This window comes from Coregonus clupeaformis, chromosome 6 (assembly GCF_020615455.1).
Source record: "Coregonus clupeaformis isolate EN_2021a chromosome 6, ASM2061545v1, whole genome shotgun sequence".
Lineage (NCBI taxonomy): Eukaryota > Metazoa > Chordata > Actinopteri > Salmoniformes > Salmonidae > Coregonus > Coregonus clupeaformis.
In genome coordinates, this window is record NC_059197.1 from 41,423,069 (window position 1) to 41,436,231 (window position 13,163).

A 13,163-nucleotide genomic window follows, 5' to 3' on the forward strand; every position below is an offset into this window, starting at 1 on the left:
TGTAAGCCCTCAAATGGCCCTATTGTCCATTTTCCAATAACTGACGATTATCATCTAATGTTACAATCTTATGTGCCATAAGTGATATCTTAGGTTTTGCCTCTTTTCGGCAGTGCTGCCAAGTGCTCAACAGGCAGCAGCAGCATAGTGTTCCCTAAACTCTACTCAGGCATGTGATAATGCATTCAGACCGTGACCTCAGTTATGTATTCAAGCATGCAAAATAGTGTTAATTAGAATTTAATGTCTGTTTGTTATGAGGAAGCACACAGGCACTGGGTTGGCGAGCACTGCCTGTATACCTAACCGGGAGCCAGAAGCTAGCTGGCTCGCTGGCTGGCTGGCTGGGAAGGGAGGGAGAGAGAGAGAGTGAGAGAGAGAGAGAACAGCACTTTACAGTAGCAGCTCTTTGCCACAAACTACAGCTTGGATAGATTTTTTTTTGTAAAATCTTAAGAGGAAGGGTTTTTATAATTCCCATATTAGTCTCTCTCAAATATAATAAATATATTCAAAATGACTTCAATATTGACCACAGATTGTGGTGGTTACTTACCGATAAGGGAATATGCTTTAGAGTGATTTAAGCTGTTATGCCTTTTTGATTACTTCATCGCCTACATAAACTCATCATTTGGCTACTTCGTTTAAAAACTACTTGAGCAATTTCTCCCCCCCTCACTCTTGATGTGCGTCATCAGAGGAAAAAAGTATATGTTGAAATCCTGATCCTGTGCCATAATCCTGTGGCATATTATACACTCATATCCACTCCTCATCCATTAGCTGTGGCCATTAGGCGTCATGCTAAAAAAGGAAAGGAGGCCTGATAGCCTTCCTCCTCACTGAGCTCAATGCAAGGTCTGTTGTCAGAGCTAAGCTATAGAGCAGACCCCTGCACCCTCTCTGCCCCTCACTGGGTTGTCATTTGTCAATGTAAAACTCACCACCACTGACCCTGCCTATGTCTGTAGTGAACCTCAGCACCGACGTATGTGACCGTTGCTGGGTAGAGAGAAGTCAGGGCAGTATACTGTAGGTATTGAGTGAGATTTTATATCAAATGGCAGATTAAGAAGGTTACTATATAAAGACGTGTGCATTCTGCTGCCTGCCTGGAGCTGCAAAGCAAACTATTATCAAAACAAAAATATCTACAGGGATGACATCTTGAGGGTGTGTGGGTATTCCATGTGGAAGGTGACAATTGAGCGATTTAGCACATTTGATGGAGAGATCAGATAAATAATAATAATTATTATTATTTATTATAGATCAGTCTCCTCCCCTGTTCCCCAGACCTCTCTTTTGCACTATTTTTCTTCGGCTGTAGAAATGTATTTTAATTGTGTGTTAAAATGGGATTGGATAAATTAGAAGATATTAATGAGTATGTCCAATCCACAGTAGATCCACATGGTTCTCCTCATTATTTACCTTTGCCACCCTCCACCCTAGCCTGGTTGCAAGTCTGTCTCTGCTGTCTTGCCAACTCCTTATGGAATTGTCATGCCCCTCCACGAATCACAGTCACAAATCACAGAGTCAGGGCACAATCATACAGAATGTTCTGATGGACATGTGAAGCAGACCCTAGTGCTCTTTCTACTCTGTGTTGAGAAGAAAAGAACATACCCGGAACACCAAAATTGGTTTTGTGGAAGTTCCCAGAACATGCGTTAAGTCTCAGCAAATGTTCTCATAACACAAAAACTGTCCAGTCATGCTGATGAGTATAGAATATTTGTATAAAACAGTCGTGTGATGTTGCAAAAACATTCCTAGAACGCATTTAATGTGTTATTTAAAGGTTCCCAGAATGTTTCATTAGGTTGTGGGAACAGTCTAGTGAGAACATTGTGGGGACATCACAAAATATATTTTCCCAAAACACAAAAATATTATCTTTAACCTTAAACAAATATGCTATGAATGTCATAAAAACAGACTTATTTGGAAATTGTGGAACATTGTGCAACATTGTGGGAATGTTCTGTGCAACCTTTGTGAATATCAAAATGAGGAAAATGGTGACGGAGCTGCCTGAAGAGCCAGATCACAATAAGGGCCCAGGACGGTGGAGAGACTGAGGGCCAGGCAGAGGGTGAGCAGATTTCTTGAAGAGAGCTGCATTTTATTTTAAGGAGATTATGGTATGTTCCTGATTAAAAGGGATTTACAGTATATCTATGGGTTCTGAGTAGCCCAGATGCAGAGGGTCCGGACATTATCCCTCAGGGGTGCTGGGTTTCCCCCCTAATGGCTCTAAGGGAATAGCATGTGAGGAGTCCTTGGAGTTCTTGCTGGGCCAATTCTAGATTTATGCTACACAGTATGCTCTAGGCCAGGGTTTCTAACAGCAGAACTCCCATGGATCATCCATACAAACATTGTTTTTCTCGCTTTTTCTAGTCTTTACTATGGTAAACATTATAAAAATGAGACTGTGAGTGTGAATCCCATTGAAACAATAACATAATACAAAGTACAATCAGTGTATTATGAATTTGTTTTATCTCCCAAAGCTCTTCAGATATTATTGAGCTCTGTTGATATGAATCTCTCTTTATTTGTTTGCAAATCTTCTCCAACTTTCTGTTTAACATCTGATGATAGGGACCAACCAAAGTCATACGGATATGCTAAATATATGCTAATATATTATTTCTCTAGCATTGCAATCCATGCTATTTTATGTTGTTCTATTTAGCATTTATCCCAGGGCGAGTCATGCAGGGATATGTATGATAGGAGAGGTAGAGAGATGAATGAGTTCAATTATAAATCTTTCAGGAGCGGCGGTTTGGGTTATTCCTCTTTCAGCCATGAGACACCTTCCTGAATTCATGAACTCAATCATCTTTAAAAGCCACCCGCCTCCAAATCTCTGAATATAAAAACATTACCCCAGCCTCATTGCAGGTTAATGTGCCACCCTATTGTATATCTGTTTAATCATATACATTGCATGTGCAAATGAGGTATTGAATGTATAGAGTAATTAGATTTAAAGTTAATCACTTAGAATACATTACAGAATAGCGTATAGATTTCAGGTGATTGGTTAATGCCCCTGTTTGCAATCATTATCAATTAGTCATTAGGAAATACAGTGCCTTCGGAAAGTATTCATACCCCTTGCTTTTTAAACATTTTGTTACATTACAGCCTTATTCTAAAATTGATTACATAGTTGTTTCCCCCATCAATCTACACACAATACCCCATAATGACAAAGCAAAAACTGTTTTTTTTTTAAATGTTTGCTTATTTATATAAAAAAAAGAAAACGTAAATATCACATTTACATAAGTATTCAGACCCTTTACTCAGTACTTTGTTGAAGCACCTTTGGCAGCGATTACAGCCTCGAGTCTTCTTGGTTATGACACTACAAGTTTGGCACATCTGTATTTGGGGAGTTTCTCCCATTATTCTCTGCAGATCCTCTCAAGCTCTGTCAGGTTGGATTGGGAGCGTTGCTGCACAGCTATTTTCAGGTCTCTCCAGAGATGTTAGATCGGGTTCATGTCCGGGTTCTGGCTGGGCCACTCAAGGACATTCAAAGACTTGTCCCGAAGCCACTCCTGCGTTGTCTTGGCTGTGTGCTTAGGGTCGTTGTCCTGTTGGAAGATGAACCTTCGCCCCAGTCTGAGGTCCTGAGAGCTCTGGAGCAGGTTTTCATCAAGTATCTCTCTGTACTTTACTCCGTTCATCTTTCCCTCGATCCTGACTAGTCTCCCAGTCCCTGCCGCTGAAATACATCCCCACAGCATGATGCTGCCACCACCATGCTTCACCGTAGGGATAGTGACAGGTTTCCTCCAGATGTGACCCTTGGCATTCAGGCCAAAGAGTTCAATATTGGTTTCATCAGACCAGAGAATGTTGTTTCTCATGGTCTGAGAGTCTTTAGGTGCCTTTTGGCAAACTCCAAGCGGGCTGTCGTGCCTTTTACTGAGGAGTGGCTTCCGTCTGGTCACTCTACCATAAAGGCCTGATTGGTGGAGTGCTGCAGAGATGGTTGTCCTTCTGGAATGTTCTCCCATCTCCACAGAGGAACTCTAGAGCTCTGTCAGAGTGACCATCGGGTTCTTGGTCACCTCCTTGACCAAGACTCTTCTCCCCCGGTTGCTCAGTTTGGCCGGGCGGCCAGCTCTAGGAAGAGTCTTGGTGGTTCCAAACTTCTTCCATTTAAGAATGATGGAGGCCACTGTGTTCTTGGGGACCTTCAATGCTCCAGACACAATCCTGTCTCTGAGCTCTACAGACAATTCGTTCGACCTTATGGCTTGGTTTTTGCTCTGACATGCACTGCCAACTGTGGGACCTTATATAGACAGGTGTGTGCCTTTCCAAATCATGTCCAATCAATTGAATTTACCACAGGTGGACTCCAATCAAGTTGTAGAAACATCTCAAGGATGATCAATGGAAACAGGATGCACCTGAGCTCAATTTCGAGTCTCATAGCAAAAGGTCTGAATACTTATGTAAATAAGGTATTTCTGTTTTTTATTTTTTATAAATTAGCAAACATTTCTAAAAACCTGTTTTCGCTTAGTCATTATGGGGTATTGTGTGTAGATTGCTGAGGTTAAATAAATAAATACATGTAGAATAAGGTTGTAACGTAACAAAATATGGAAAAAGTCAAGCGGTCTGAATACTTTCGAAGGCAGTCAGTCAGTTCTAGTACCATAGTTACAATGTGCATGGATACTGGAGCGATAGAGGTAGATACTTATAGGGGTAAGGTGACTAGGCATCAGGATATATGATAAACAGAGTAGCAGCAGCGTATACGATGATTGTATGTGAGTGGGTGTGTGTAGAGTCAGTATAAATGTATGTGAATATTGTGTGTGTGTGAGCACATTATGAAGTGGGTGTTTGTGTGTGTGTGTTGTGTTGGAGTATTAGTGTGCGTGAGTGTAAAGGGTCCTGTGAGTGTGTAGGGTCCTGTGAATGTGTAGGGTCCTGTGAATGTGTAGGGTCCTGTGAGTGTGTAGGGTCCTGTGAGTGTGTAGGGTCCTGTGAGTGTGCATAGAGACAGTGCAAAAATAAAAAGTAAATACAAGGGTCCTGTCCTGAAAGGTGCTGGCCTACCCCAGGCTGTGGTTGAGCAATGCCTTGTAACACATCTGCTGTTCATGGACTATCCTATCCTCCATTCCATGACTCAATAGAGAACTCCAAAGGTTGAGACACCCATCCCTCAATGAGATATTAATAGTGAAAACATTTGACCTGATGGAGTCCTGTAAGAAATGAAAAGCTAATTAATTCCTGTGTAGCGATGAGGAGAAGCTGGGCCGTAGGAGAGAGAGAGAGAGAGAGAGAGATGGAGAGAGTGAAAACAGTGAGGGCAGAGAAGGTGCCATGGTAATGGGAGCCATGAACTCAGCGTTCAACATCCAGTATGGCACTCTGCAAATGTCCTCTGGAAGTGGATAATATAGGAAGGGATGAGGGGATGAAATGAACTGAGATCAAACACAAGCAGCCTGGTGTTGTTGTGTTGTGGAGTAAAGGCTCTTAGATTCTCAGACACTGGCTCTTTGTGTGTGGAGTCGGGAAAGCTCACACAACTCAATTTTTCTCTCTCCCATGGCAGTTCTCTGGAGGTTAGAGCAAGGGAACGATTTGCTTTGTCACTTTCACTTGTCATTGATCTTGTTTGAATTCAATAGTACTTAAAGGAAGAATCGTTGGTTGTCTGAAAGTCATTTATAATTAACGTTATTGCCTTTATCTGGCATTACTTTATTAACACTGATCTTAGAAGAATAGAGCTTGAGGGATCTCTCTAAATACTCCCTCTTTCTAGTCTTGAAGAATGTGAATTTGAGAAACTCACTGACCTTCATACTTTTCACATGATGTCTGTGTAATACTAAAGATTGATTCATTATCATAGTGTGTTGAGAGTTGTTGAGGCACAGTAGCCTACCTAGATATGGAGCCACCATCTCCAATGTTTCATGGTTCATAGAGAAGATGAGCTGGTTAACCTCTGAGCTCAATTGTTTTGCTTCAGAGCCTTATATTTCTTTATATGAGCTTGATTTGTGACCAATGGAGCCTCTCTGCCCAAGGCCCTACAAGCTAATGCAATTGTTCTGCTGCCATTTATGAACTTGAAGCTGAAAGGAAAAACATATAGATTCACATAATTAATTTGTCCTTGAATACTCTGAATAATGACATGATGACGTACATAGATGTTTATTCTGATGTAGAAAATTATCTGTTTTTCTCTTTCTACCCCTCAGCCGCTTCCCGCAAGCACAGCGTCTCCCACTGGCGGATGCAGGACATTGCACAGGAGTCTGTTGACAGCTCAGATGAGGAGTTTTTCGATGCCAGAGGTTAGTTTAATTTTTTCCTTTGATAACACCCAAGGAGCTTAGTTCAACTCTCTCTCTTTCCTGTCTTTCTTCCTCTCTCATCTTCCCCTTATCTCTCTTCCTTTGTGAGCACCCTGAAAAGCGCCATATCCCGTCACATGGGTCAGGTTGGGCTTATATGCCTGACACGCTGATATATCCTCAGGCTTCCTCACATGGGAGTTTTTTTTTTACTGGTCTTTTGAACAGTGAAAGGGGAAATCAATTGAACTGTAATGCTAGAATCACCGGGGAATTTGCATGCAGTTTGGGATGTGGTCAGGGGAGCTATTTAACGTGGGTCTATGATTGCTGTTTTGATTGACTGGAGAGAAGTCTATCTTCAGGCTAGGAGAGAGGCTGATTGCTAATGCTAGACCCCCGGTGGGAAGATAGAGGCGAAGAAAAGTGACTCAGTTGTATAACAGTAAGGCATGCTGATCACTGTTGAGTGGATTCCCTACAGGAACACCGTAGTAACAGGTGTATTGATGCTCTTAACACCAGGCTTTCACACATTAGGCTCATGGTGAAAATCATAGGTGGTATGGAACTATTGTCCCCTGTCTGGAATGGAGAGCATCTGTTGCATGTTGCTTGTATGCTCTGTCCTGCCAGCTTTGTCCAACCCAATTGCTTTGTCCTTGTTAACTAATTTCCCTCTCTGGATCAATACATCTCCAGTCCTTAGTTTTACCTATGTAGTGCACTATATAGGGAATATGGTGCCATTTGGGACGTATCCATGGAACCTGAGGAAGATAAATCCTGTCTTGGATGTGACCCAAGACCCTCTCTATACCTCTTGTGGAAATGCTAGGGACATATTTAATCAGTGCTTATGCCGGTTTATTATTTCTAAAGCACCGAGGGTATTTCTCCCGGTGAGGTCATCCTGGCAGTCTCCATCTGCTATGTCTCTAGTCTAAGAATAGCCCTGTGATTAAGCAGATAATCATCATTAGAGGTGGTAGTTAAAAGTGTGAAAGATGTGGAAGAGAGAGGCTTTATAGGGAGGGAAATCCTCATGGAGCACAACACACACACACACACATACACACACACAAATACACTAACACACACACACATGGCGCACCACGGCATCACATCAGTAGCATGGGCCTTCGACCGTATTTTAATATAACAGCCAGGGAAATGCATCATCATGCATGTCATGTTTATGATCAATCATTTATATGGTTATATCTGTCGTTTAGGGAATAGTGGTAGCATGATTCGGTAGGTTTAAGTTGGTTTGTTCCTAGAAAGGATTATATTTTCCCAGGGAGAATAGATAAGCCATCACGCCCACTAGGGTAACTGAAAATGTTAATCACACAGATTCTTTGCTTCAAGCGCCTTTCTTTTGGAGAGATGGATAAGGGAGGTAAGTCAAACCAATTATACAGTATGTTACAGTTTTTTTCAATTGCTAACATGCATTGGTTAAAACTGAAGTTACATTGTCAAAACTCTTCACACAGTCAGCGAAACAGAAGTGTATGTGGACCAAACTGTGAATCATTTTTCATTGCTTTCACACAAAATGCATTCAATGACCACAGTCTCCGAAATCCATGAACTCTTTTCTCATTCATACTCCACCACCTGCAAAACTATATATTTGCAGCACGTTTTCAAATGCTAACACACTGTTTGCAAAACTGTTAAAAACACATTCAAAACAGAATTATGGCAAATGTCGTGCATTTCTGCAGTAACTAGATTGAAACATACAGAAAATCTCAGCAGAATATTTCATCATTCCAAACACAGCTGATTGCAATTTCAGCTGAAAGCCTACCCAAGTGTCCTGTTTTTAGTCTCGTTACCAAACAGACAAAAGAGGACGGCTTCGGAATGATTTAGTTTGGAAACATGGATCAAGGAAGACAGGTTGGTGGGGAAAGAAGAGTGGCAGGGAGAGGGAGAATGTGTGGAGGACAAAGGAGAGGAAGACCAAGAGTGGTGGTCTCTGATGAGATAAGGGCCACAATTATTGACCATGTTGTAAACCATGGTCTCTCTTTGAGAGAGGCCGGTTTAAGGGTGCAACCAAATCTGCAGCATTCAACAGTTGCATCAATAGTACGAATTTTCCGGCAAAACAACAGGTGAGATGTGCATCCTTCAATGATAATTGAACTACATATTACAGTACAATACAGTATGTTCATATTTTTACATGTACTGACATTTTGAAATATATTGATTGTTTTGTGTTTTTCAGTAGGATCCAAAGGTTGCCTCCCACAGGAGGGAGAGACAGAATATTATCAGATGTGCAGGAAATTCCATAATTGACATGGTAATTAGCAACAATGCAATAAAACTGAGGGAAATTTGGGACAGAGTGCTGGCAGACAATATCACTTTTGGGAATGTGAATACGGTCAGTACAACGACAATTGCCAGAGTCCTAGAGAAACACCAAATAAGGATGAAGCAGTTGTACACTGTACCCTTTGAGAGAAACGGTGAACGTATGAAAGAACTCCGGTATCAATATGTCCAGGTAAGATATTTGTTCAATAACCAAACAGGGTACATACACAGCTATGCATAATGTAAAGTACTGTAAAACTGTGGATTTACTGTATTTTAGAGAGTAATGGAGATGGAAGCCAGGCAAACTGCACATACATTCATCTTTGTGGATGAAGCTGGATTCAACCTGGCAAAAACACGCCACAGGGGAAGAAATGCGATTGGACAGAGTGCAACCGTGGATGTCCCAGGCCAGAGAGGAGCTAACATCACAATGTGTGCAGCACTGTCCAATGATGGTTTGCTGTTACACAAACCACTCATTGGCTCCTACAATACAGAGAGGCTAATTTAGTTTCTGGATGAACTGCATAATCGACTTGTGCCAGCGGAGGAGAGAGGGGCAAGAAACTCCCCTACCTTCGTTGTTGTGTGGGATAATGTGGCCATCCACCACTCTGCTGCAGTCACAGACTGGTTTGCTGCACATGCCAGGATGTCTGTACTATTCCTGCCTCCATACTCCCCCTTCCTAAACCCCATAGAGGAGTTTTTCTCTGCGTGGAGGTGGAAGGTTTATGACCACCATCCACATGACCAGATGTCCTTACTGGATGCCATGAATGCGGGGTGTGGAGACACTTCTCCTGAAGACTGCCAGGGTTGGATTAGACATTCCAGAAGATACTTTCCAAGATGCATCGCCAGAGAATAAATAAGATGTGATGTTGATGAGAACTAGTGGCCAAATGCAGGAGAGAGGGAGAACTAGAACCCTCACAGTACTGTACAGTATGTGTGATTATACTAAACATGTTGTTGATGTTTTTTGTAATTATTATTGCAGCCCTGGAATTTCATGATTTTGTTTTTTGTTTAAACTTTTTATTTTTCACAAGTAAATTACTATATGCAAAGATATAGAAAAAAAAGGCTATTGAAGCAAATTGCTGCATTTCTGAATCATTCTTGTTACATATACTTTAATACAATCAATAAAGTGAAAAGGTGTTGTTCTTATTCTATAATGAAATACTGATTTATGTGAAAGATCATTCAAATTTCAAAGAAAAAATTTCATCATTTATGTAATGCTCCCTGTTGTTAGTGTTTTTTAGGTCAGTGTGTTATGAGTGACAATGTATGCTTTCTGAGTGAGAATTGTTGCCAGTGTTATGGTCGAACAAGCTTATTTTGAGACATGTATGAAGTGTTTTGGTGGTTTGAGTGAGTTTTGGAGGTGTTATTAACTGTTTGGCCAAGATGCATGATGGTAATGCAGACTGTGTGAAGAGTTTTGAAAAAGTGGCTTCAGTATTGACCGATGCTTGTTAGCAATTGAAGAAAACTGTAACACATTTAATCCAAATGTATTATTAACCCAGTCAAATTTCTGGCATCTTGTGTAACACAATGACCAAAAAAGCAGCACATTATTCGGATAAACGCTTCAGATTTATCTAGCCTCAACATAGTTCCACTTCTCCTGGTGGACACTGCACAGCTTGCCTCAGTGACAGAGAACAGAGACCATATCTCACTCCCAGTCTTCCTCTCTTGTCCCCTGCTGAGAGTGGAAGTTTTAATGAATGCCAGGGGTTACAGAAACAAATGTTAAGTCTCTGCTGCAACCTACGTCACGTTTCTGTCGACTGTGTTAATGGCCTGCTTATTTATACTGACTTTTCACATTTGTGTGTGTGTGCGCGCGTGCGTGTGTGTGTCTGTGAATGTGTGTCTGTGTGTGTGTGTGTGTCTATGTGTTTGTGTCTATATGTGTGTGTTAGTGTGTGTGTGTGGATGTCTGTGTGGTTGTTTGTGTGTGTCTATGTGTGTGTGTCTATGTGTGTGTGTGTGACTGTGTCTATGTGTGTTAGTGTGTCTGTGTGTGTGTCTATGTGTCTGTGTGTGTGTGTGTGTGTCTGTGTGTCTATGTGTGTGTGTCTATGTGTGTGTGTCTATGTGTGTGTGTGTGTCTATGTGTGTGTGTCTAAATGTGTGTGTCTGTGTGTGTGTCTATGTGTGTGTGTGTGTGTGTGTCTAAGTGTGTGTGTGTGTCTAAGTGTGTGTATATTTGTGTGTGTTATCACCTAAACGGTGTGAATACACCCTGAGTAATTAAACACAATTCACTGACAAACCATGAACAAATCTGACTGATGCTAATGAATAGTGTACTGGAGTATGCAGCTTGTATACATGCACACATACATGTTGATACACACCCACACACACACATCTCCACACATATTTGGTTGTCTCGTATGAGACGTGCTGTGCTTCCCTTATCACTGTGCTGTGTCACAGAGCAGAACTGGCTGAGAAATATATTCCACCTGACTGGCAGAGTCACCAGGGTAAAGATAGCATGTGGCCTATAAAGTGTAACAGATTTACCCTGGCACCCCCATGTCTCTCCCGCTCACTATTTCTCACCGCAGCATGAAATACCCATGCTTAGAGAGATGCTTAATTACTGCATAACATGGAGAGTAAACAGAGGGAAGGGGGAGGCTCTATTTGCAAAATGGCAGCAGGTAAAATGGACCAATTTGTATTTTGAAGCAATTTTCTCTCTTATTATTATGGGGGGTACATTTTGTCAGTCACACAGTGTTTATGATTGTCTCCATGGGAAGTATAATGGATTTTCAACAAAGCTCTACAACAAAACAGACAAGCTCACACTGCATTATTCAAATGTCTTGTACCGCATTATGTTGTGTCACTTCCCCTCTGGAAACAGAATGAGTATGACGTTATTGTAGTTGCAGAATGAACTGGTAACTCTCAGCTACCTGCATGTTTCCACATCAATCTTTCATGAGACACATTTCTCATTCATATGTAATGAGGGGTTTCTGGCCCACCACACAACAGGGGATTTAAATTAAAAGTCCAGATGTTAGTGCCTGCCGTCAGCTGAATTGGGGAAAGTCCCAGCCAGTTGTTCTCCGAGGCTTTTCATCTCTGGATGTCATTGTAGTCTTTTGATTGGTCTGTGCTTTGCAGCGTTGCGGCTCACCAATCGCGCCTCATCCTGTAGTCTTTGATTGATGCATAATATTGGAATAGCTTTGTGGCCGCCCGCCTGGTGTTTTTGAAGCATTAAAGTGTAATGGGAAAAACCTTGGAGGAACCTTTCAAGCTTACATAAAAGCTTCCCTATCTCAATCAATGAAAAAATTTAACCTCTTACACAGAAAACTATTTTGAAATGTTATGTTCATAACAGCGTTATCAGTGTAGTATATTCATGAACATATCAAGCGGGAGAGAGGATGAAGTTTTCTTTTTTGTGATTGTTAAAAAACTCTCTACTGAGAATGCCCTCTTGGGGATAAGATATTTCAAAAATAAACCAGAGCAAGCTAATAAAATGGTGGTAAAATGTCCTGAGATAGGCTATTAAAGAGATGGGCTTGCTCTTAACAGGAGGGATGGATGGCTCTAAAGGTTATATTCTTAGGAGCATGTAATTAAGTAATGTCAGGACAACTTGTTTTCTCCTGAAATAATACTACTTTTAGGGAGAGAGAGAGAGAGAAAGAGAGAGAGAGAGAGAGGAATGGAGAGGGGGAGGGAGTAAGAGAGACAGAGAGAGAGAGGAGACAGAGAGAGAGGAGAGAGATGGGGAAGATAACGTTTGAGAGAGAAATTAAGAGTGAGAGGGAATTAGTGAGTAAGACACAGAGAGAGAGAGAGAGAGAGAGAGAGAGAGAGAGAGAGAGAGAGGATAGAGAGAGATGGGTGAAGAGAACGTTTGAGAGAGAAATGAAGAGGGAGAGAGGGAGTGAATGAGTAAGAGAGAGAGAGAGTGGGAGTGTACTGTATTATACCACTCAAGCCATCACGATGAGCTCCTGGGAGTTGTATTTATTTCAGGATGATTAATGCTGTCACCCACGCCATAAAGCTCCAGGCCAGTAAAACCATGAGAACGTATTAAACTGTCACAAATATCTTCTCTGATATGCTAAAGAGATAACCCATAGGCTGTGTCCAAAATGGCACCCTATTCACTATATAGTGCACTACTTTTGACCAGAGCTCATATGGCTCTGGTCAAAAGTAGTGCACTATGTAGGGAATTGGGTGCCATTTGGGACACAGATGTGGACTCACTGAAGAGGCTGCCTGTCCGGCTCTCTTCTGGAGGTGTTTGGCTGCTCCTTAGAGACTATATGTTCATCTGGCTTTCATTCCATTATTTCCATTCTACCCAGTGGTAAATTAACGCAAGCTGACTCCACCAAGGACCTCTAGGAATGTTCATGATTGCCTCTA

The 13,163-nt window shown here is 41.6% G+C and overlaps 1 protein-coding gene across 2 annotated transcripts in view; it reads left to right on the forward strand.

The window, feature by feature from the left end:
- The window catches only part of LOC121567966 (membrane-associated phosphatidylinositol transfer protein 3), a 126,977-nt gene that overhangs the window by 16,126 nt on the left and 97,688 nt on the right, over positions 1–13,163 (forward strand). For both annotated transcript variants that reach the window (XM_041878388.2, XM_041878389.2), the window contains exon 2: positions 6,276–6,371. In XM_041878388.2, coding sequence (XP_041734322.1) covers positions 6,276–6,371 — 96 coding nt within the window. The remainder of the gene's footprint in view (positions 1–6,275; positions 6,372–13,163) is intronic.